General features: G+C 39.2%; 1 protein-coding gene across 1 annotated transcript in view; it reads left to right on the forward strand.

Moving 5' to 3' along the window:
• Positions 1-7203: 7203 nt before the first annotated feature.
• Positions 7204-26564, forward strand: part of RAB1A (RAB1A, member RAS oncogene family) — a 32578-nt gene continuing 13217 nt past the window's right edge. Inside the window, exons 1-2 of the mRNA XM_047781927.1 lie at positions 7204-7447; positions 24248-24320. Of these exons, the coding sequence (XP_047637883.1) occupies positions 7425-7447; positions 24248-24320 (96 nt within the window). The 5' untranslated portion in view covers positions 7204-7424. The remainder of the gene's footprint in view (positions 7448-24247; positions 24321-26564) is intronic.

A 26564-nucleotide genomic window follows, 5' to 3' on the forward strand; every position in this document is an offset into this window, starting at 1 on the left:
CCACTAAATTCAGGAACAAGACAAGGATGTCTTGTTGCATCTATTTAACATGGTATTGGGAGTCCTAGCCACAGCAGTCAGAAAAGAAAAAGAAGTAAAAGGTATCTAAATTGGAAGGGAGGAGGTAATAAAACTGGTATTTGCAGATGACATGATACTCTATAGAGAGAACCCTACAGTCTCCACCCAAAAACAATTAGAACTAATAAATGAATTCAGCATGTTCTCAGGATGCAAGATTAATATACAGAGATGTGTTTGTATACACTAATAATGAAATACTAGAGAGAGTAAAAAATAATAATAATACCATTAAAAATCTCATTTAAAAAACCCACAGGAGTTCCCCAGTGACTCAGTAGGTTAAGGATCTGGCATTGTCATTGCTGTGGCTCTGGTTACCGCTGTGACACAGGTTTGACCCTTGGCTTGAGGACTTCTGCATGCCTTGGATGTGGCCAAAAAACAAACAACCAACCCAGAAAACCTAGGAACAAACTTAACCAAGAGGTGAAAGACCTATACTCTGAAAATTGTAAAACATTGATGAAAGAAATTGAAGATTATTCAAAGAAATGGAAAGATATCCTGTGCTCTTGGATTAGAAGAAATAATTTTATTAAAATGGCCACACTGCCCAAAACAATTTCTATCAAAATACTCATGACGTTTTTCACGTAACTGGAACAAATAACCCTAAAGTTTATTCAAAACCACAAAACATCCTAAATTGCCAAAGTAATCATGAGAAAAAAGAATGAAGCTAGAGGTATAACCTTTCCAGACCTTAGACTCTACTACAAAACTACAGTAATCAAAACAGTAAGGTAGTGGCACAAAAACAGACATACAGATCAATGAAACAGAATAGAGAGCCCAGAAATAAAACCATGCACTTATGGTCAATTAATCTACAACAAAGGTGGCAAGAATATACAATGGAGGAAAGACAGTCTCTTCAGCAAATGGTGCTGGGAAAACTGGACAGCAACATGTACAACAATGAGACTCTAATTCCAGGGGTTCCTCTCTGGCTCAGTGGGTTAAAGACCAGGTGTTTTCACTGCTGTGGCTCAGGTGCTGCTGTGGCTTGGGTTTAGTCTCTGACGTGGGCATGCCTCAGACATGGACAAAAAGAAAAAAAAAAAAGAACATTACCTCATACCTTATATAAAAATAAACTCAATATGGGAAATTCCCTGTGGAGCAGTGTGTTAAGGATCTGGCTGTGGCACAGGTTCAATTGCTGGCCCAGAAATTTCCACATGCTGTGGATGCTGCCAAAAAAACCCAAAAACCCAAAAAACACTCAAAATGAATTAAAGATCTAAATATAAGACTTGAAACCACAAAATTCTAGAAGAAAACATAGGCAGAATTCTCTTTGATATAAATCATAGCACTATTTTCTTGGCTCAGTCTCCTAAGACAAAAGAAATAAAAGTAAAAATAAACGAAAGGGGCCTAATTAAACTTAAAAATCTTTTGCACAGCAAAGGAAACCATAGAAAGAAAAAAAAAACCAAAAACCAAAAAGACAACCTATGGAATGGAATATTGCAAATGATGTGACCAGCAAGGGGTTAATACTGAAAATATACAAAAGCTCATACAACTCAATATAAAAAAAAAATAAAAAAATGGGTAGAAGGGGAGTTCCTGTTGTGGCTCAGCAGTAACGAACTCAACTAGTATCCATGAGGATGAGTGTTAGTGTTCCATTCCTGGCCTTGCTCAGTGGGCTAAGGATCCAGTGTTGCCATGAGTTGTGGTGTATGCTGGCAGCTACAGCTCCAATTTGACCCCTAGCTTGGGAACTTCCATATGCTGTGGGTGCAGCCCTAAAAAAAAGCGGTGGGGGGGAGGGAAGACTTGAAAAGACATTTTTTCCAAAGAAGACATACAGACAGCAAACAGGCACACGAAAAGATGCTCAACATTGCCAATTATTAGAGACATCAAAACCACAGTGAGGTATCTCCTCTCACCTGTTAGAATGGTTATCATCAAAAAGTCTACAAACTGGAACTCCATAGTAGCCTAGCCGTTAAGGATTCAATGTTGTCACTGCTGTAGCTTGGGTTTGATCCCCGGCCCTGGAGCTTCTGCATACCAAGGGTGTGGCCAAATAATAATAATAATAATAATAATAACAAATGTTGGAGAAAAGAAAACCCTTCTACACTATTGGTGGGAATGTAAATTGGTATAATCACTATGGAAAACAGTATGGAGTTTCCTTAAAAAAACTAAAACTAAAACTACCATATACTCCAGCAATTCCACTTCTAGGTATGTATCCAAAAAAAAAATGAAAACGTTAATTCAAAAAGATACACGTAGGAGTTCCTGTTGTGAATCAGCAGTAACGAATGTAATTGGTATCCACGAGGTCGCAGGTTTAATCCCTGGCCTCGCTCAGTGGGTTAAGGATCTGGCACTGCCATGAGCTGTGGTGTAGGTGGCAGAAGCAGCTCGGATCCTGCATTGCTGTGGCTGTGGCATATGCTGGCAGCTACAGCTTCAATTTGAATCCTAGCCTTCTATCTTGGGAACTTCCATGTGTTGTAGATGCAGCCCTAAAAAAGACAGAAAAAGCCCCAAAAGATACATGAACCACAATGTTTGTAGAAGCACTATTTTCAATAGCCAAGACAAACATATATATATACATAGAGAGAGTGGAATTCCATTATATATATAATGGAATACATAGAGTGGAATTCCATTATATACATGGAATATGTACATAATGGAATATATACATATGGAAAATATATAATGGAACATACATATATATATGGAATTATGTAAAATGTAAAATGGAGCATTAGTCATAAAAAGAATGAAATACTGCCATTTGTAGCAATGTGGATGGACCTAAAGAATATTATACTTAGTGAAATAAATCAGGCAGATAAAGACAACTACTATATCGCTTATATGTAGACTCTAAAAATAATACAAATGAATATATATGCAAATCAGAAACAGACTCATAGATATAGAAAATAAACTTGTGGTTTGAGGAAGAGAAGAGGGAAGTAGGGAGAGACAAATTAAGGGTATGGGAATCATAGTTATAAATTACTATATATAAAATAGATAAGAAGGATATATTATGCAGCACAGGGAATTATACCCATTATCTAATAAAAACCTATAATGAAATGTAGTCTGCAAAAATATTGAATCACTATCTTGTACACCTGAAACCAACACAGTATTGGAAATCAATATTAGATATGGTCTTCTGGATATGTGCCAGTTAACCACGATGGCCTAGCTACATGGGCCAGCCCCCTTATCACTCCTCAATGCCTTTTCCTTAGCACACTCCAGCTTTTAAAAAGCCCATCTTTTGGAGCACACAGTCTTTAGGTCATTAGCCTGCTGTGGCCTCCTCTGCCTGGCAAAGCAATAAAAGCTACTCTTTTCTACTTCACTCCCTGCCCGGACCTGCCCAGAAAAGCCCATCTCTTGTTTCAACAACTGCGGAGTGCAGTTGACACTAGGCCCTCTTCCCCATTACAACAGTTATTACTGAATAAAATCTATCCTTAGCCCTTTAACTAGTGTCTGCCTTTGGCAGTCGTGTGTGTGTGTGTGTGTGTGTGTGTGTGTGTGTGTGTGTGTGTTCGTGCGCGTGTGTGCTAATTCAGAAGGCGAACAATTTCTGGTAGGTATGTTACTTCTACACCAGGGCAGCTTTAACCCTGACCTCAGACCACAGCCCTGCCTATTTTCCTCCTTCTCCTCCCGACTCCAAGCTCCTCTTCCCTTGTTCTCTGACTTGGTTGGGGCCTTGTTCCCAAGTTGGGAGGTCAACTGGATTATCTCTAGGTCACTCTCAGCCCCTCCCTTCCCTTACACCTTCAGATTCTATCTCCTCCTCTCTGGAATCTCCCTGCCTTTCCATTCTAGATGCAACTGCCCTTGGTCAGAACACATCATCTCCTGCCTAAATGAATCTGATTACCTTGTAACTCACCTCCCCACTTCAGTCTCCACAGAACTCCAAAGTGATCCCTTTAGAATACTGAGTCGATCACTTCACTTCTTCCTTCCTGGAAACATTCTGGGCTTGCTACTATCAAGTGAATAATGTTGAATCACCTTCGCAGGTGTTTGGGGCTCCCCATGACCTCATCTTAACCAAATTGTCTCCCACCTCCCATGGGACCTATAATCACCATTCTCTAAACACATGTGTATTTTCACATTTGTAGGTCACCTTTGTGTCACTTTTCTTTTGTCATTCTAGAATAAATGGCTCCCTCTTCCCCATTTCTGCCAATGATCAACATTTTATTCTTTTTCAAGGCCTAATTCAAATACCACCTCCTTCATGAAAATATTGCTAATAGATTGAGTTGGAATTGTTTCCCTCCTTCCACATGTATCATTTTTGAAGGTCAGGTTTGTAATTGAGGTATAATTTATATACTACTAAATTCACCCCTTTTAGGTGTATAGTTCTATGACTTTTGACAAGCATACACAGTTGTGTAACTATCACCACAATGAAGTAATAGAGTATCTCCATCAGACCCAAAAGTTCCCTTGTGTCTCCTTGTAGGCAGTTCCCTCCTGCATTCCTAGTTTCTGGCAATCACTGATCTGATTTCTGTCCCATACACCTCCTATTATTTAAATTTATTTTTACATATTCCCCTTCTCAGTTTTGTTTGTGTACACATCTTTCTCTCAAGAGGTTGTTTTCTTGCAGAGAGCTGTAATCACGCACCTTTGTATTCCTCATGATCCCAACACATTTATTACATGCCAGGTTATAAATATTTAAAAAAAGAAAAGGGAAAACAAAGGAAAAGAAAACAAAGAAGGAGGAAAGGAAGGAAGAAAGGAGGAAGAAAGGAAGGAAGAAAGAAAGAAAAGAATGAGCCAAAGAATGAATGGACAAATAGCCCTAGGAGAGTTCTGATTTAATGAGGGGCAATCAACAGCTCTCATGCTACTTTAATAAATTATTCTGAGTTATTAATCTTAATTATAAAAGCAGCTACTCTTAAATACCAAATATAAAATATACCTTTTTGGGGGGGAAGGAAGTCTTAAACTGTCACTTTTTTGGGGAAGGAAGTCTGAATGTAAATGGCATATATGGTGAAGTAGAGGTGGCAAAAAAACCACCCATCACTCCCAAGTTAAAAAACCATCTAATACTCCCTGCTTGCATATTACAATCCCACAACCACGATATGAGACATTCTGTCTTTAGTATACAGTAGGCCCACTGGAGACTTTCAAAGAGAAAGGTAATTACCATTTACAAAGTGCCCCCAAATTCATTGTACTATATGTTTTATGAGGCTGTTTTTTTTGTTGTTGTTCCCCCGCCCATGGCATTCTGAAGTTTCCAGGCCAGGGATCAAGCCCCAGCCACAACAGTGACCAGAGCCGCCAGGGAACTCCTATAATGTTGTATTCAATTCTTACAGCTACTCCATTACTTAGGTTAAAAGTTATTAGTTATTTGTTGGGAAAGGAAATAAATAACTAAAGGAACTATAGGGGTATATATACCTCCAAGGAGAGGAACAGGTGAAAATTTTTATCTTTGGCTCAGGATGAACTCTTCACAGATTTTCAGAGTTTTTCCTTCGGTGAAATCACAATAAGCAGAAATGAACAAGAGTCCAGGATAATGTGCTTTTTGATGTCTATCATTGATCTGTTCAGGGTACTTCTCTTGAAATGGTGACCATGTTCATTTCGGAAGCCAACATGATGAGCAGGAATTCTAGTGTACTATTTGATGAAGTTGTCAACTAAGGCACATGCTGGAATTTGTCCCTTAAGGCATATAGTTAGTAAGTGAGTAGAAAAAAGAACCGTCTTCTTTCCATATTTTGGTGTCATGGGAATTTTGCAATCAATCTTTGGAGATAATTTTCTTGGTTCTAAGGACAAGTTGGAAGATAAACTTTGGACAATGTATTATACTATGCCCTTTGTAATTAAGTAACCCGAGATAATATGTTAAAGTTTAGTGGAGATTTGAATCCCTGAGCTGATTAAAGAGAGCTGTTAAGACCATAAGGTTTTTAAAAAATTTGTTACTATTACTCCTGGAGTTTCCAGGCATTATATAGTGATGATCTGCACTATGGGTTATTAATTTCCAATCTTGTAGAATGGCTCAGAATGAAATAACTAAAAATAAGTACAATTCAATCCAAAGGCTGGAGCCAGGGTAGAAAGATCACGAATTTTTGTCTGGCTCCAGGTTGTGTCCGGTCCACACAATGTGGGGGCACTGAGAGGCGTGTGGGTAATGATGGAAACGTTACTTCAGCAAGTGAAATCTGGTTATAGGTGCAAAACGGCCCAGGGCAGAGAAGAGACAGAGGCAGATTGTCCACTCGGCCAAGTGTGCTGCAATATCCAGGCTGAGGTGATCAGAGTAGGGCTGGAAAGGGAATGGTAAGAAAATGGTAGTGCCTGTAGCCAACACTGGACGATGACCAGACCCAGTGGAGCTGCATGAGAGAGGAAGAAAACTTAAAAGTACGGCTTCGTGTTTTCCAGAGACCCAAAGTTTTCCGTGGAGGCCCCTCGACTCTTCTTCCATGCTTAGAGCGGACGCCCTGGGACCAGCAGGGAAGCTCAAGGCTCAAGCTGGTCAGGCCAGCATAAGGCGCACAGGAGGTAGGACCGGCCAGGTGCGTCCTTCAAAACCCCACCGTCCCCTTCCCTGCGCCTCGGCACTCGAGCTACCCCTCGGATTCCGTGCACCCTCTCTCCCCACCCTCCGGGTGCCCTGTTCCCCAACCCCCTCTTCCGCCAGCGGCCGGCACCGCCCTCTGTCCCTCCCCTCCCCCTCCCCCGTGGGGCGCTGACTCGCCCGGCTGCCACGTCTCACTGATGACATCACCAGGTCCTCTTGGCCTTAGCCAATCCGCTAGGGGGAGTCCGAGCGAAGTCCTAGCCAGCGAGTCAGCGGGGAGGGGAGCAGGGAGGGGCGGAGCGGGGGGAGTAAGATAGGGGGGAATGGGACGGGCGACAACCCCTCAAATACGCATGCCCCAGAGGCGCGGGGCTTGGCGGGAAGCTGAGTCCGGATCGCGACACCGCATTGTCGTTCCCCAGCGCCTGCTGCCGAGCTTGCAACTCTCTTTCCCGGCATGCCACGCGGTGCGGCCGCCCTTTGGGCTGTGTAAAGGCCCCTCGGTCTAAGGCTTTCCTATTTCCTGGTTCGCCGGCGGCCATTTTGGGTGGAAGCGACAGCTGAGTGGTGGCTGCTGCTGATTGTGTTCTAAGGGGACGGAGTGGGGGGAAGACGTTTGCTCTCCCGGAACAGCCTATCTCATTCCTCTCCTTCGACTACCCGTGGCGCGGAGAGTCGGGGCGGCGGCTGCAGCAGCAAGGGCGGCGGTGGTGGCGGCGGCGGCAGCTGCAGTGACATGTCCAGCATGAATCCCGAATAGTGAGTGCAGGAGAGCACCGGTTGGCTGTGTCCGTGGGCCAGCTCGGGAAAGCTTAGAGGGGGCGAGGAGAGTGAGGGCCTTGGCCAGGGTGAGGGGAGGGTGATGGGGCAGGACAGGTTAGCGGCGGGGAGTCGGGCCCCATTGTTTGACGGAGGAGGGGCGGTCGGGGGGAGGGGTCGGGCCGGAGGGGTAAGCGGCCCTGGCCTGGACCCAGTCTGCTTGGAGGGCCTGAGTGCCAGGTCGGTGCGGAGGAACAGTCTGTTAAGGGGGTTGGGGCGTTGGGGAGTTGGTGGTGGGTTGGGAAGGGGTAGCTTCTTTTGGAAGCAGTGGTTTGTGAAGGAGGACTTGTTTTTGAGGGGAGGAGATGGGTGGGAGAACTCTCCTAGAGGGCACTGTCAGACCCTGCGCCCGCATCCTGCGGAGCTGTCAGAACCGTCGGGGTGGAAACCAGCTTTACTTGTAAATCTTGAGCTTGTTGGCTCTCACTTCTACCTTCCCCGTCAGGTTGCAGGTAATATGGATGCTTTTCAGGACTGCGTGTGATTGAGGGGAATGAGTAGATGGTGAAAATCGATTTAAAATTTTTAGTTCTTTTTTAGTTATTTCTTGGAGTTCTTTACCAACTCCTCGGGCCATTGCCTTCCTAAAAACCTGGCATTTGTGAGAAATTTTTTTAGAGGACACTGAAGTCATTTTGTCTTGTATAGGTCAAGAGAAAAACAGAACAGGAGCACTAAAACCTAGGGATATCTTTGGTTGGTACCAAATTAAAGGGAATTTTAATTTTCTGCCAAGTTGAAAGGGAAACGAATGGGCCCTATGATCTGTAGGTTTTGGATTACCTACTTGAATGCTTGCAAATAGGGAATGAGGTTCCATGACGTGTCATGAAAAGTTAATGCATTTCTTTTTCTTGCTTACTCAAAAAGTCGCCACAGCAGATGTGACACACCTGGCACCTTTTCTGGGAACTGGTGTGTTCACTTTCCTTGGGAAGACTTTACTGGGCTCTCATTAATGGCCCTAAAAAAAAACCTTCTACATTTTGCATATGTACATTAATGAATAATTGGGGGAGATTTGTTATTCCTCTTCAGTGTCAGAGGGCTTTGGGGGAGGGGAGAATTCTTTTAAAGCAAAACCCAGTATTTGTCCTAAATGTTGAGTTTATTTTCTTCTTCGGTCAATTACTGCTAAACTTTTCCCCTAAAAAGTCCACCCATCAGTTTAGCTGACTGTCATGTGTGTGTCACATGGCTCTTGCAAAATGCATTCTGACTTCAAGTTTTGTAATACTGTGGTTTGATGCTGAAATATCCCTTTTTTTGTACTAAACAGAAGCCATAGTAATTTATTAAAATTTTGTATACTTTAAGACGTTGAGGATAGTGTTCTGATAGTGTCATATTTGCTCTGTCGGCACTTTCCTATTAAGGGCTCCAAGGAGAAAGTTGGTTTTGCATAGTTGGGCAGAGTTGAACTTGAGGTTCCTAAATAGTTTTCCTGGCAACAATAAAGTACATGGATTTTCCATTTTATGGAAGTTCGTCTTCTATTCAGGAAGTTTCTTGTATTTGCTACTTATGTTTAGTACTGTAAATAGGTTTTGAGGATTAACTGAACAGAACCCTGACAAATGATTTAGACTGAATCAGTCTGTTTCTCCTTTTGTAAAATAGGACAATAGTGATTATTTCTATCAGGGTAGCTGTGAGGCTCAAGTATGTGTAAAAGAATTTGGTAAATTGTAACAGCACTCTGGGTGATAAACATCATTATCATGTAAGGCATTCCCGTGGTGCCAGTATTTAGGAATGTAATCCTTATCCTCAAGGAATTTATAATGGAATATAAAAGATAGATTTTATATATGTTAAATACCAGAAGAAATGGCAAGTTCCAGATGTGTGGCATGGGTTGGAACAAGATTTTAAAGAATAGTGTAGGGTTATGTTTGGCTAGTAGGGTTCAGGAAGACTTTATAGGAAACAAACCAGTAAAGGAATTATTATCAATAGATTTGGAGAAGCAGGAGGGAATAAGGAGGATTGTTCAAGGGGGAAGAAGAAAGAACGATGGTTAAATAGCAAGAATAGTTATTCTTAAGTAAATAAGGTGCTAAACCATTCTTTCTTTAGAGGAGTCTAGATTAATGGCCGCAACAGAATCAAACCCAGAAATTTTTATATTTTTATGGCATTGAGGATGCCAGTACGTGGGCTACTGTATTTGTATTCTAGACAGTTTCTAGTAAAATCACTTAAGAGTTTGGGAAAACCTTTGAAAAAGCACTAGTGGCAGGGTGAGAGGAGGTGGTGTTTTATTATGCGAGGTCACAAGAGCAACTAGCAAGTAGATTTTTAGCAATCTGACTCAAGTGGTTTCTTCTTTTTGTCTTTAATATAATACAAAGTTTGTTACCGTCGTAAAAGTAATTAGAGAAAAATTGCAAAATAGAGAAAAAGAAATTCTTAGAGTTTAATCACCCAAATACAAGTCCATTTGCTTTTAAGCCTTGTTCTAAACTTTAAAATCATGTTTTTTTCTTAAGTTAAAACTTTTAATGGATGAGTGCCTTTCATGATTCCACAATGTTATCCTAATAGCTAATATTTATGGCTATTTATGGCATATTGGGTACAGTATGGTACATTATAATGTATGCTATAGCATGCACTTTATATATATGCAAATATGAAAGAATAGTATACCAGGTAATGTTTAAAGGTGCAACCTAAATGTTCTTTGTTTTGGTTCATCATCTATTTATTTATCCTTTTAGAAACTTTTAAAATCTGCTTTATGAGTGCTGTTCAATTTGGTAATGAAAATGAGTTCTTGATAAAAGAAAAAGTTTAGTTTTCTTAGTATGAACAGGATTTTAGATGTATATAGGTATGACATATATTACCTCTTGGTAGCTTTATTTCTGAATGCTTTTATGTTATGATCTTTAAGTTGTAATCTTTGGTTTAGTAGTAAGGAGAATAAGAAATACATCAATTAGTGATTAAATTTTAAGCTTTCTCTGACTACTTTCCATGTTATTTGGCTGATTTGGGAGAAATGGTGGCCCTTGGTTATTTTTATAGTAGAAATTAAGGTAATGACTGACTTATTTGAACTTCAGGTACTACAAACAAAAACAGAATGCAACTGGATGTGGAATCTGAAATGGTAGGAAAAAAATAGATTAAAAGGATCAGGACTTTTTTTTTTTCCTCTGGAGATTTGAAGAAAGATTTTGATTTTTCTGAGTGAGGTGGCAAAGCAGGCAGTGATTATTGTGGCACCCTGGTTAAAAAATATTTAACATGATTCTCATACCAGAGACATTTTTCCTAATCCATTAGCTTCTAGTGGATTTTTTTTTAGTGTCAAGAAAATCATTTTGGCTGCTTCATCTGTGAGGAATGTGTTGAGAATAAAGTATGTGTATCTATCATGAATATACCAGTTAACTACAGTAAGAAGAATATATGTAGTGGTCTTCTTGGATGAAATAGTTTAATGCAGAAAAATTTCATTAAAAAAATTAACCTTGGGAGTTCCCATCATGGTGCAGTGGAAACAAATCCGACTAGGAACCATGAGGTTGTGGGTTCAATCCCTGGCCTCGCTCAGTGGATTAAGGGTCCAGTGTTGCCTTGAGCTGTGGTGTAGATTGCAGATGCGGCTTGGATCTTGTGTTGCTGTGGCTGTGGTGTAGGCTAGTGGCTACAGCTCCGATTAGACCTCTATCCTGGGAACCTCCATATGCCGTGGGTGCAGCCCTCAAAAGACAAAAGACAAAAAAATAAATAAAAATAAAAATAAATTTTTAAAGTAACGTTGTTTTTAACTCTTTTAAATATCATGGCTTAAGTTTTGGTCTCTTAAACTTTGTTTTCTGTTACAGTAGATTCAAGGAACATTTAGCTTCCCCCCCCCCCCCCCAGCACTGTGTGCTTTTGATAAATCTGTCTTTTAACTTAAGGGTTTGAAAGTAAGAAGTTAATCAGTTTTGTTATCTGTCTGACAGAATGTAATTTCATTAATAAGTATATTGTTACTGCCTTTTACACTATTTTTAGTTAGAATTTTTTTTTAAATTAGAAAAGAAGCAGAAATCTACTAAAAATAGGTTATTCTTTTTGTTGGTTGCCTTGATGGCTTGGTGGTATAGGTAGTGATTTTAAAAATTCAGAAAAGTTTGAAGAAGTATTCTCACTATTCAGAATATGATTATTTAATGTCTGTCGAGAACCAACAGATGTAATTCTTTGGGTAATATGTTACCCGTAGCTATATAGACTTTCAGCTAAATAGACTCTTAAGAGTTTTGTGTGAATGAATGATCTTGTAGGATCATTTAAAGAAGCTGAAATTTTGCATTTATTTGTCCTTTTCATTGTAATTAAAGTGTAGAGTGTTGATAGTTTCTTACATATTCAAGGGTGGGTATTTGGGGGTTTTTTTCCTTAAAGATGGAAGATCTTCAGAATCAAGTGTTCTCTTGCCAACTCTTCAGTTGACTTTTAAAGAGAGTTTAGCTTTCTGAGTAGTTTTTTTTTATGATTTTTATTTTTTCCATTAGTTGATTTTTTTTATGATTTTTATTTTCTCCATTAGTTGATAAGTAATTTTATTTCTTTGAGATTTCAGCCTTTTTTTTTTTAAGAAGCAATCTTAGTGATTTTCCTATGTGCTAGTATCTTTGTTAGATTCATACCGTATCAGCAATCCTTTGACTGTGTGTGTATATGTGTTTTCTCTCCTTGGCAACTTTTGATTGAATAATATGCAGTTACACAGTTGACTGTATAGTATGCTGTTTTACTCTTTGCAGTTGTGGTAGTCAAGTTTCATCTTTGATAGTACGTACATATTGTATGTATACATATAGTTGTACATACACTGCATATTGACTGTATGCATATTTCAATATGCATACGCAATATGCAGTTGACTGTATAATATGCTGTTTTACTGTTTGCAGTTGTGATGATTGTTTCATTTTTGATAATTAAGAATAGCGTCCTTTTGGTAATGTTCTATACTCTTGTCTTTTTCCTAATGTATGAAAATGGGGTTAAATAAAATACTTTTCAAGATTTTGAGATTTTTAAAGATTTGCTAAAAAATACTTGAGTGTTTTTAAGATGAAGAGAAACCTAAAATGGGTGTAGGATTTTAGATGTGTAACTTATCTGCTTTTTACCACTCTTTGTCTAAACTTCATTTTAGAGGTTTAGTAAGAGATTTAGGCAAAATGCCCGCCTTTTTTTTTTTTTTTTTTTTAATCTTACAGGGAGTGGAGAGCAGTCAGACTATTCCACTGTTTTCCTGTAGAAGGTGGGGCTGAGATTGCTTCTTTGATGTCTGGAATAGAATTTAAGGAAGAAAACTGAGCTCTTGGCTTTTCTTTGGAATCACCCTGTGTTTCAGATTATAAAAGGTTAATGGTGTCATGATATTTGGTGAAAAAAAAATAGTTTAGAGGCCTTAGGGAGCCAGAGAACAGGTGTTTGTTGGTTTGTTGACTAACTTAAACATGTGAAGAAAGAAGGTACAAGGATAAGTAGGAAATGAAATATTCCTGGGTCCTTTTGTGACTGATGGCATGGTTGGTCAGAACATCCTGCTTTGTTAAATCTAAGGTCGTTGATAGGTTCTAACTAAGTTTACTCTGTTCCATATTTATAGATGCCTAATTCTGACAGATAGTGTTATCTTTGCTCACAAGGGGTTCCACTCTTTGGAAACACTATCTTTTTTTTTTTTTTTTCCTCCATTTTTGGCCTCTCCACAGCATATGGAGTTCTTGGGCAAGGGATCAGATCTGAGCCCAAGTTGCACCTTATACTGAAACTGCAGCACTGCCAGATCCTTTAATCCACTGTACTTGGCCAGGGATTGAACCTGTGTCCTGGCACTGTAGAGACGCTGCTCATCCCGTGTGCCACAGCAGGAACTCCTGGAAGCATTATCTTTGTAATAGTAATAGCTACTATTTAATGAGTGCTTACTCTGTGTGCCTGCCATGTAGCCAGGGTCTTTCATAGGGCATTTTATGCAGTCTACACTTCAAACTAGTGAACTTTTTTTTTTTTTTTACAAATGAAATTGAGTTATATAGTTGAAGTTTTCCAAGAATGGTGATGGATTTAATTTGTCTGAATGTATTTTCTTTGACTAACAGTAGTAGTTAAGCGGAATTATTCTTTGACTTTTCTACTCTGCCCATAGATATTTTCCAGTAACTTGATTTAAGTTAGTTTTTAACCCATATATGGTTCTGTACTCCTAGGAGCACTTGATGAACCCTGTGGGTCTGTCCTTATGTGTATACATACTCATAACATTTCACATAAAGTGGCAAGCTGTTCACATTCCCTGAGCCTATTCATGAACCTCAAGTTAAGAATGCCCGATTAAGAAGATTGAAAACATAAAAGACAGTTTACTACCATTCTTTTAAACTGTGGAAACCCAAGAGTGACAGGGTTTAATTTTAAATCTGGTATCCTGAACTTACTAGTTTTGAAATGTGAGATTTGTTTCGGCCTAGCTTTATTTTGATGATGACCTAGTCTGTGCTTTTCTTCTTCTTCTTTTTTTTTTTTTTTCTTTTTATGGTCACACCTGTGGCATGTGGACGTTCCCAGGCCAGGGGTTTAACTGGAGCTGCAGCTGAGGCCCATGCCACAGCCAGAGCAATACTGGATCCAAGCCACATCTGTGACCTATGCTGCAGCTTATAAGCCAGGTCTTTAACCCACTAAATGAGGCCAGGGATTGAACCCACATCCTCACAGAGACAAGGTTGGGTCCTTAACCTGCTGAGCCACAACTGGAACTTTTTTTTTTTTTTTTTTGTCTTTTGTTGTTGTTATTGTTGTTGTTGTTGTTGTTGCTATTTCTTGGGCCGCTCCCGCGGCATGTGGAGGTTCCCAGGCTAGGGGTTGAATCGGAGCTGTAGCCACCGGCCTACGCCAGAGCCATAGCAACTCGGGATCCGAGCCGCATCTGCAACCTACACCACAGCTCACGGCAACGCCGGATCCTTAACCCACTGAGCAAGGGCAGGGACCGAACCCGCAACCTCATGGTTCCTAGTCGGATTCGTTAACCACTGTGCCACGATGGGAACTCCTGGAACTTTTTTATCTTTTTTTTTTTTTGGTCTTTTTTTCTTTTTAAAAAGGGCCGAACCTGCGACATATGGAGGTTCCCAGGCTAGAGGTTGAATCTGAGATGTAGTTGCCAGACTGTGCTACAGCCACAGCAACTCGGGATCCAAGGCACATCTGCGACCTACACCACAGCTCACGGCAATGCTGGATCCTTAACCCACTGAGCAAGGCCAGGGATCAAACCTACATCCTCATGGATGCTAGTCAGATTCATTAACCGCTGAGCCATGATAGGAAGTCTTTTTTTTTTGATGCTTAACTTTTGGTTTCTCATTAAGTTACTAATATATAAGGTGTTTTCAAGATTTTTTAAACAGACATTCAGTTTATAGAACGTTAGTGTTCACATTAAGAACAATAAGCCATCTCTTCAGTATCTTTACTACCTTAAAATTCATATGGATGTAGTTAGGATAAACTAGCTAAATGTAACATACAGTCTTAAGCGAATTAGATGGAATAGCTAGATTTATAAAAGGACATTTGAAACAACTTTGTCAACTTTACACTGTGGATAATTATTTACTGCTTAATTTGTAGGTTGATGGCTGGCATCTGTCCTCATGAAGAGCAGTTGGGTTTATCACTTATTAAAGCTAATGAATTCTGAACTCCAAAATTTACCATGCTCTTTTGAGCTGAGCTAACTTATTCTCTACTAAGACGAATATTCTAAGTTAATTTAGGCAATGAATCACACTTTTCTTTATATTTAGTCAGGTTCTGTGTGCTCGTTCATAGATGGTTTGATTCATTCTGCTACATTTTATATGTAAGATTTAACGTATTTACTGACTTTTTAATCATCTGAGTATATAAAATATATCACTGAGGGAATGTGGTGAGAAATTAAAAAAAAAAAAAAACGGTTGTCAGTTCAGACCAGCGCTTTACATAAGTCATTTTCCCATTTGAGCCTGTTTTGGGTTTTTTTTTTTTTTTTTTTTCATTTCATTTCTTTCTTTTTTTTTTAGGGCTGCAGCAGTGGCATATGGAAGTTCCCAGGCTAGGGGTCAAATTGGAGCTGCAGCTGCCAGCCACAGCCATAGCAACACCAGATCAGAGCCACATCTTCCTTCAGCTCATGGCAACACTGGATCCTTAACCCACTGAGTGAGGCCAGGGATCAAGCCTGTATTCTTATGGATACTAGTGTTGGGTTCATAACCCTCTGAATCTCAAGAGTAAACTGAACAGTGCTGTGCAGGTGTTATTTGACATGTGTATTCCAGTAAGGGATATTAGAATATATGTAAATAGCAGGTGGTTTCAATTTTTAAAGTTTCTTACACATTTAATCATCACACATTGATCTCTGACCTTGTCTGTTTAAAAATTTTTTTCAGTACTGATTTTTTTAAGTCTTCCAATGAATGTGTATGTGTACACACACGCACACACACACACACATACACACACAGTCTGATTTCCCTGGAAAAAAACTTGGTGAAGAAAACAGTCAGGCATTTCTTTCTTCTGTCGTCAGACTCTGCTAGGGGTTGAGGGGATTTTATTTTTTAATTATAAAACATGGACTCTGCTTCTAGAGTCCAAATAGTTAAGATGATTGAAGCTCTAACAAGCATTGTCAATTTAATAGTGTTAACACAAATTAAATATTGTGTATTTATTTAATTTTTATTTTTTGTCTTTTTTGTCCTTTTAGGGCTGCACCCATGGTATATGAAGGTTCCCAGGCTGGGGTGGCATCAGAGCTGTTGCTGCTAGCCTATGCCACAGCAACATGGGATCCGAGCTGCAGCTTCGACCTACACCATAGCTCACAGCAATGTCGGATACTTAACCCACTGAGTGAGGCCACGGACCGAACCCTCAACCTCATGGTTCTCATTTGGATTGGTTTCTGCTGAGCCATGACGGGAACTCCAATATTGTGATACTTTTAAAGAATAGGATGGCATAATAGTTCAGAAGATTTGGAGGAGCCTAGGATTTCTGTTATTATTGGAAAGTTATAGTTATGTTGATTTAGCTGGAGAGGAACTGATCACTGAGGAGGACTCTCCAGAACCTTATCTTGGGATAAGGTTGTCAATTTGAATTACCACTACAGTCAGAAATTTTACCTATGTATATTACTTCCCATAATCCCATAAGAAACAGTGTCCTAATTTTACAGGAGTCAGAGGCAGAGAAAAGCCAAATGGCTTGCCCAAGGGCATTCAGATTAAGCAGTAGAATTGGAATTTTAACTCAAGGACCTGTGACTTTATAGTCCAAGTATGCTGTTCCCAGTTTACTATGTGTGGTTAACTTGAAGGCATTTAAAATTTAAGCCAGTTAATTAGGCAACTTGCATTTTTGTGGTCAGTTATGTCTAAAATTCATGATTGGAGAGGTCTTTTTTAAAATGTTAAGAAGGGCTTGTGAGGTACGTATTATGAATGGGTCTTTGACTTTCTTGACATTTTGTATTGGGTTGATATTTAAAGCTTCTCTCGGCTTAAAGTTAATTATTGTATCCATTCTCAGTTTTTTCTTTCTTTCTTTCTTTCTTTCTTTTTTTTGTCTTTTTGCCATTTTCTTGGGCTGCTCTCGCGGCATATGGAGGTTCCCAGGCTAGGGGTCAAATCGGAGATGTAGACACCAGCCTACGCCAGAGCCATAGCAACGCGGGATCCGAGCCGCGTCTGCAACCTACACCACAGCTCATGGCAACGCCGGATCGTTAACCCACTGAGCAAGGGCAGGGATCGAACCCGCAACCTCATGATTCCTAGTCGGGTTCGTTAACCACTGCGCCACGACGGGAACTCCCATTCTCAGTTTTTTCTACCCTCATGATTATTCTTGAATATTTATACTTGGGGCCTTAGACATCATGGATGTGTTTCTGTGAGAAGAACTTACATAAAGCAGAGAATGCCTTTCTCTTGCTGGAGAGGCAGGCACGTTTGCTGCAGACCTTGTTATGTTTTATGTGTTGCTAGACTTTGGGAGTTGTGAGCATAGTACTAATAACCGTTAGCTGGTAATTTCTGTGCTTTTACTTTAGATCTTACTGGTAAACTCCTGTGTTACTTTGTCACCCATCATTTGTACAGAAACTTTGACTGAATAGCTTCAAAGTTTTTATCTATAGCTCTTCAAGTTTTTCATCAGGTTATCTCCTGGTTTGGAGGAAGGAAGGAAAAATAATACTTGCAAATTCCTGTCCTCCTATCATGTACTAGACACAGTGCTGAATGTTTAGAGGCAATACTTATAATCTTGACCAGAGCCGAATTGGGTGGTAGAGGGTACTAATTGAACCTTTTTGCAGGTGAGGAAATAGAGCCTCATGGTGATAGTATCCTGCCGCAAGATCTTGTGGCTAGTGTGTGATGGAGCCTGAATTCAAATAAAGGTCTTTACAGCTTTAAAACCCATGCAGGCCTTGAGAGGTAAGGAGGTAGTGGACACTTACATCTCCTCCTTGGTGTGTTTTCCAGGAAACATTTGCTGTTATATATGTTTTAAGACCATTTACTCTTTTGTTCTCGTGTATGGCTTACCACTTCCTTCAGAACAACAGAACTTTTCTTCATTTTCTGAATTGCAGCTTTGGATTTTTGGAACAGTGTTCTAAACTGAGCTAAAATGGAATCTGGAAAACTAATCTATTATCTCTAAATATTTTTAAATGTAGTTTTCAGGGTCAGGTATAGGGAGAGTTTTTATTTTTATTTATTTACTTATTTAGTCTTTTTGCCTTTTCTAGGGCCGCTTTCCGTGGCATATGGAGGTTCCCAGGCTAGGGGTCTAATTGGAGCTGTAGCCGCCGGCCTATACCAGAGCCACAGCAACACGGGATCCAAGCCGCATCTGGGACCTACACCACAGCTCACGGCAACGCCGGATCCTTAACCCACTGAGCAAGGCCACGGATCAAACCTGCAACCAAACGGTTTCTAGTTAACCACTGCGCCACGACAGCAACTCCTAGGGAGAGTTTTTAAAAAGTTGCTTGGCTATTTTCTTAAATATGTAGGAAGGACTCTTGCCCTGTCAGATTTTCGGTAATTGTTTATTTTGACTAATAGGCTGCTTTTGTGCATAGCTGAAGGTTTACTTAGTTTTTTCTTAATTTCTTAATCACAAAAGCAATATTTGTGCTATAAAGTTTAAATGATACAAAAGCGTTGGAAGTAACTAAAAGTTCTTAGCTCTTTTCTCCAGCCTGATGGTTAACTTTGAGTTGTGTTCCATGGAGCATGCTTAAAGTGACTAAAGAAGAAAAGTTGAAGTCAAACCATAATTACTGCAACTCAAGTTTTGTTAGTCATTCCACTAGAAAGGTTATAGACTAATGTGTAGTTTAATAGTGAATTAAAGTTTATTTGGCTACTATAATGGCCATAATCATGATTTTGTTTTAAATTTGTTATGTAAGCTTAGTTTTAGGCTGTTTTTCAAGTATGGCATTTATGAAAAGGTGAACTTACATGATTCTTATCATGCAGGTGAACTTGTTCTAGGTGAAAGAATAAATGTAGGTTCCATTGAACTTGTAAAAATAGCAGGCCTTTTCTAAGGTATACTTATAGCCGACATTGTAAGTTCATGTTTTGGGGTTAATCTTTGGTTAAAAACAACTGTCATTCTCCACTATTTTAATTTGGTATTTTCTTTCTTGGTCTATTTGCAGAGGGTACGTTGAAAGTTATGTTAATGTCTGTGAACTCTCTTTTAGCATATTCATTGACAGATGACCTGTGTCTGAAATCCAAATTTTATTTCATAAAAGAAGAAAAGATGTTTATTCTTATTTAATCTAAAAAGTTCATATATTTGAGGCTCTTTTGGGAATGTGCCAGTGCTATCTGCAAACAGCCTCGACCTACTCTACATACTTAGACATCATTTGTGTAAGGACAAGTATGTCGAAAGGAATTGCAAGGGTATCCATCATTGAATAAACCAATTGATGAAAATTTTTTCCTCCCCTCAAAAATTTTTTCTAATTATAAAAGTAATATAGTCTTCATGCAGACTACTTTTTAAAGGTAAAAAGAAGATACCAGGAATTCCCACCGTGGCACAAGTGAATCCGACTAGGAACCATGAGGTTGCGGGTTTGATCCCTGGCTTCGCTCAGTGGGTGGGTTAAGGATCTGGCGTTTCTGTGAGCTGTGGTGTAGGTCGCAGATGAGGCTCAGATCTGGCATTGCTGTGGCTCTCGAGTAGGCTGGTGGCTACAGCTCTGATTGGACCCCTAGCCTGGGAACCTCCACATGTCTCAGATGCAGCCTTCAAAAGACCAAAAAAAAAAAAAAAAAGAAGATATCAAATGTAATCCTACAATTTAAAAGTGTCCATTTTTTTCCCCCAAAGATTTTTTTCTAGGGCCTCAACAGCAGCATTTGGAAGTTCTGGGCTACGGGTCGAATTGGAGCTGTGGCCACCAGCCTATACCACAGCCACAGCAAAGCCAGATCCTTAACCCTTTGAGAGAGGCTGGAGCTCTAACCTGTATCCTCATGAGTACTAGTTGTATTCTTAACCTGCTGAGCCACCACAGGATCTCCTGTACAAATTTTTTTTTTTTTTTTAACAAAAATGGGTTACACTAGACAAAATGTTCTGTAATCTTTTCACATAACAGTGTTTCATGTAATACTCTCTTTTGAGATTATAGAATTCCCAGTAATTTTTTTTTTTTTTGTCTTTTTGCTATTTCTTGGGCCGCTCCCGCGGCATATGGAGGTTCCCAGGCTAGGAGTCTAATCGGAGCTGTAGCCACTGGCCTACACCAGAGCCATAGCAACGAGGGATCCGAGCCGTGTCTGCAAACCTACACCACAGCTCTCGGCAACGCTGGATCGTTAACCCACTGAGCAAGGCCAGGGATCGAACCCGCAACCTCATGGTTCCTAGTTGGATTTGTTAACCACTGAGCCACGACGGGAACTCCTTTTTGTTTTTGTTTTTGTTTTTTGACTGCACCTGTTGCCCGTGGAAGTTCCCAGGTCAGGGATCAATCTTGCGACACTGCAGAGACAGTGCTGAATCTTTAACCCGCCATGCCACAAGAGAGCTCCCCAGTAGTATTTTAGATTCAGAAACAGTCAGATTCATCTTCTACTTCATATTTTATATATGCGGTTTGATAATTTCATGAAAAGAGAAACACTTTACCTACATAGAATTTTGAGCTGAAGTGGGTTTTAGTAATTTTTTAAAAATATTATTTCATGGGGGGAGTTCCCGTTGTGGCGCAGTGGTTAACGAATCTGACTAGGAACCATGAGGTTGCAGGTTCGATCCCTGGCCTTGCTCGGTGGGTTAAGGATCAGCGTTGCCGTGAGCTGTGGTGTAGATCGCAGACGCAGCTCAGATCCCACGTTGCTGTGGCTCTGGAGTAGCCTGGTGGCTATAGCTCCGATTAGACCCCTAGCCTGGGAACCTCCATATGCCGCAGGAGCAGCCTTAGAAAAGGCAAAAAGACAAAAAAAAAAAGAAAGAAAAGAAAATATATTATTCCATGGGGAGTTCCCTTGTGGCTCAGTGGTGACAAACCTCACTAGTGTCCATGAGGACACGGGTTTGATCCCTGGATCCAGCATTGCTGTGAGCTGTGGTGTAGGCCGGCAGCTGCAGCTTTGATTCAACCCCTAGCCTGGGAACTAGGGGTTCCCTGTGAATGCAGCCCTAAAAAGACAGGAAAAAAAAATTATTTCATGCTTTTACAACAGTGACTTTTTTAAAGGTACAGAAAATAATGCTTGCAAGCAAAAATGGCATAGGTATCAAGATAATGTTCAGATCATAAATAATGGAAATACAGAACCTACTACAGTATTGATGAAGTAGACCATGTGTTGACGTAAGGAGAAACTGATAGCAAAAATAATTTTTCTCTTGCTGTTATCTTTGCTACTCCACTATCCACTTGTTAAAAACCTGCTAGTTTATGGGAGTTCCCATTGTGGCTAAGTGGGTTAAGAACCCAACTAGTATCCATGAGGATGTGGGTTCGATCCCTGGCCTCGCTCAAGTGGGTTAAGGAGTGGATGTTACCATGAGCAGTGGCATGGGTCAGAGATGTGGCTTAGATCCTGTGTTGCTGTGGCAGTGGTGTAGGCCAGCAGCTGAAGCTCAGATTTGACTCCTAGCCTGGGAACTTCCAGATGCCGTAGGTGTGGCCCTAAAATGCTAAATAAATAAATAAATTGGTAATTGAAAAGTGTGTTTTTTTAAGAATTGACTACTAATTTCTTTGAGACCATAATGTAAACTGTAACACAGGACGCATTCATGTTTTTTCCAACCTTCTGGTTATTGAGAAATTGATCTTTAAGATAAGTGAATGATAGCACAGACAACATCTGTGGCCCAGTACTGTCCTTTATTTTAACTGGGTCCAATACCACTGATTCAGGGAATGTTTATTGAGTGTGTATTGGATGCCTAGCACTGTGCTCAGGGAAATTGGTAAATTCAGGGCATTTGTTGTGTCACAATTATTGTTAAAAACTAATTATAGTAGTATCAGTGGTATGATGTTTCTTGCTAACCAAAATGTAAATTCTTCTTTTTTTTTTTTTTTTTAATGGCCGTATCCAGGGCATATGGAAGTTCCTGGGCCAAATATTGAATCTGAGCTACAGCTGTGACCTATACTACTAATTTCTTTTGAGACCACTATGCCACTGCACCAGGCCACGAATTGAATCAGCACTTCCACAGCAACCAACCCAAGCCACTGCAGTAGGATTCTTAACCCACTGTGCCATGGTAGGAACTCCTGAAATGTAAATTCTTAATGTACTCATTGTTAATGTTCAACATGGAGCATTCTTCAGAATTCGTTTGGTCTAATTAAGGAGCAAGCTCTCAATAGTATTAAAGTCAGTCAGCACTGTACTGACTAATACAAGTCATTTTTTTATTAGATATCAGTAATTTATTAAGGGTAAATTTTTATAATCGTTATCTACTCCCTTTTATTCTTTAGGATCTCAAACTGGAAAGGGTGTTAGTTATCAGGTTCATCCAGTGCTTCAGTCACCCCTTCTTAATGAATTGTTTAAAAGCCTATTTCCTTCTGTGACCTTTATTTTGCTGATAACTAAGGCACTTCGGATTTTTTAAAAATTCTTAAGGAGTTCTTCTATGGTGCAGTGGGTTAAGTATCCAGTGTTGTCACTGCAGTGTCTCAGGACTGAGACACTGCAGCAAGGGTTTGATCACTGGCGTGGGAACTTCCACATGTCCTGGGCATGGCCAAAAGAATTGTTTCCTTTAGGTATAATTAGGGACAGTAGGTATACCATGATAACTTGGTAAAACCAGAAAGATATCTTTGTTTTGTTTTGTTTGCTTTTTAGGGCTGCACCTGTGGTATATGGAGGTTCCCAGGCTAGGGGTAGAATCGGAGCTGCAGCTGCTGCCCTATACCACCGCCACAGCAGTGCAGGATCCAAGCTGTGTCTGTGACCTACACCATGACTCATGGCAATACCAGATCCTTAAACCACCGATCAGGGCCAGGGATCGAACCCACATCCTCATGGATACTAGTCGGGTTTGTAACCTGCTGAGCCACAAAGGGAACTCCCAGAAAGATGTATTTTAAGTAATACATATCACTGTGTAAACACATTGATTGTTAACAGTTGATTAATATTCACAGAGCTAATTAATCACTTCCAAACATCTCACTTACATGTAAATATGATAATTATAATTTATATTACATTTGCAAGTGATATTTGTGTGTCATTTTAAGTAGGTAGCATTTTTAAATCACATGAAAGAAAATTAAGATTCATATGTGTCTTCTGAAAAAAAAATCTGTAAATTCTGGGTCTTTTGTCATTTTGAAATTGTTTTAAAAGAACGTACAGAACTGGTCAGGGTTGGGAAGAATCTAAGAGGAACTGACTGTCTCTTGTTCTTCAAGTCCATGAAAAACTCCCTGGGGATGGTTTTGAGTTAGGCTTGGCAGTGGTAAATGTGCATGAACAGAGCTTAGCTTTAACACAAGAGTGAATGCTTTAAGACAAGCTTAGAATGTTGGTAAAGTTGTGCATTTACATAAACATCCTTTGATTTTACTGCATCTCCAGTTTAAAGTATAATATAGGCTTTCAGAAGTTAAATGATGCATTTTTTTTTTTTTTAAGGGGAGAATTCCATTTGGATGCTAGGAAAGGATCATAAAAGCCCTTCGTTGGAGGATTGCTATGAAATAATAATTTGAGATTGGAATTTGAAGGAGAGATTTTTTTCATTGGCAAGAACAAAGGAAAGTTACTTAACTTCCTGTGTTGTTATACAGCAGAAGAGTGAGATTTTGTAGCACAATTCTCTTGAGCTCTCCAAAATGCATATCGCTTATATTTCCTTTCATTCTTTCTTTGGAAGTGGAAGTTAATTGATCCTCAGAGATCACAGGTGGCATTGCCTATCTTATTTTTACAGAATTCGCTCATGTTCAGTGATTCATCAAAAGGTCTCCTGATGTTGGTTGCAGTTTTGGCTTCTGTTAGGCCGTTCATGGGGTTTTCAGGAGCTATGGTCTTCCTCAGTGAGCTGTTATTTTTGGCTGTATTTTTGTTGAGGTAGAACTTACAATACGGTATGTTTTTTATTAATGTGATTTCCTTTTTCTTTTTGCAGTGATTATTTATTCAAGTTACTTCTGATTGGCGACTCTGGGGTTGGAAAGTCTTGCCTCCTTCTTAGGTTTGCAGTAAGTTGAAATCAAATTGCTTTTAAAGAAATTAATGTTGTGTATGTTTTCTAGGTAGATACGAGATTAAATAATTTTATTCCAAATACTAATTATTTCAGAATTTATATATTTAAGGCCTCAAAGTGTACACACATCCCCAGTCATAATCTAAAGTTAAATAGAAGTAGTGCTGTTGCTCTTAAAAGAAGTTTAAGCAAAGTGTGGTTATAAAGTCGGAATGTCTAATACTCTTATCTGTCAAACAGTGTTTCATTCCTTATGTTAATTGGCCTGTGTTGAAAGTCACTTGATGAAAAACAAATCTTCAAGTAAATCTTTAGAAGAATTAAAAAAAGCAGGGCTTGGTACAAACTTTTTGACAATGGGATAGTGTTCTTTCTATATGCTGAAATTTACAAACTAAGAAATAGAATCAACAGTCTCATTCATAGTCTTTATCAACTGCCTTCAAATTTAGCATGTTTTCCTTCTCACTATCTAGATCATTGGTTCTTAAGAGTATTGACCTATGGACATTATGAAGACCTTCCTGGGGTCCATGAGCTCAAAACTACTTTCCTAATAACACTAAACGATTAGTATTTACTAAGCAAATAGTTACTAAGTCAGAAGACATTTGCCTATTTTCACTCTGTTGACCATTGGAGGGTAAAACTGCCAGGGCTTTATTAGCACCATGTTGAAGCAGTGCTTAGTCCCAAACTGTACTTATAGTCATGGTATTTGTCTCTGTTCACTCACAGGGGTGAAAGAACCACTTTAACTTAATGTCTTTGATGAAACAGCAAAAATAATTTTTTTCTTTTTTTTATTGAGGTATAGTTGATATATGGGTTTCAGGTGTACAGCATGATTCACAATTTTTAAAGGTTATATTCCATTTATATTATTATAAAATATTGGCTATATTCTCTGTATAGTACAATTTATTCTTCTAGCTTTTTATTTTATACTTAGTTTGTATTTCTTAATCCCATACCCCTATCTTGATCCTTTTCCTTTCCCTCTCTCCACTGGTAACCACTGATTTGTTCCCTATATCTATATCTTTTTTGTTATTATTCACTAGTTTTATTTTTTAGATTCCACATATAAGTGATATCATATAGTATTTGTCTTTCTCTAATTTATTTCACTTAGCGTAATAGCTTCCAAGTCCATCCATGTTGTTGGACATGGCAAAATTTCATTCTTTTTTGTGCCTGAGTAGTATTCCTGTGTGTGTGTGTGTGTATACATCTTCTTTATCCATTCTTCTATTGATGGACAATTTGGTTCCTTCTAAAAGTGATTACTTTTTAAAAATCTTGATCCTTGAGTGTTTTTTTTTAAACATTCTGTGTGAGGAAACGAAGAGTACACATAAAGTAGTTTTACTGCAGACTGGAGTGTGTTGGTTGTCTTGAGGGAAAGAAAGGCACTTGTATGGTTGTTTACATTGTGAGCTAATAAACTAGATGCTTTTTTCTTTCTTTTTTTTTCCCCTTGGCTGTGCCTGTGGCTTTGGAAAGTTCCTGGGCCAGGAATTGAACCCAAGCCGCTATAGTGACAATACCAGATCCTTAACCAACTGCTGCACAGGAGAACTCCCAGCTGCATTTTTCATTGAACACTTTTTTTTTTTTTAATTTGAAAGAAGAACTAACAAACTATAGTCATGTAGAGCTGAGTATTGAGTATACATTTTGTCAGATGAACAGAGACTGTCACTTCAAGGAAAATAGCTGAGAGCACTTGCTGCCTATAATAAATTTAAGCTTTTCAGGGGAAAACTAGAATTTTAGAAAACTTGAAATTCACTGCTGCAAGCTTGATGGCATCTGAAATACTTAATATGATTTTTCTGAGGAGTGGTATTAATGAATGTCAATTATGTATAATATGTGTGTGTATATAAAAGTTAAAAATGAAACCATGGAAGTACCAGTAAAACCTAGGTGGCTATTTAATGTTGTATGAAAATATTTTCTAACACAGAAAAATATCAGGAAAGAAAGGATTGTTAAATTTGATTGCATTAAAATTAATGTTGAGCACATAAAAATGTTAGAAAACAAATGGTACTAGCAAAAATAGATATATGAGGAAGGGATGATATTCCCAATATGTAAATCTCACTTATACAGTAATAAGAAAAGAGTGTTTGTCATAGTGGAAATATGAGCAAATACATGAGCAGGCAGGCCACAAAAGAAATACAAATTGCCAATTAATATGAAAAAATGTTCAATTTTATTTGTA

Source organism: Phacochoerus africanus, chromosome 5, assembly GCF_016906955.1.
Source record: "Phacochoerus africanus isolate WHEZ1 chromosome 5, ROS_Pafr_v1, whole genome shotgun sequence".
In the NCBI taxonomy this organism is placed as follows: Eukaryota; Metazoa; Chordata; class Mammalia; order Artiodactyla; family Suidae; genus Phacochoerus; species Phacochoerus africanus.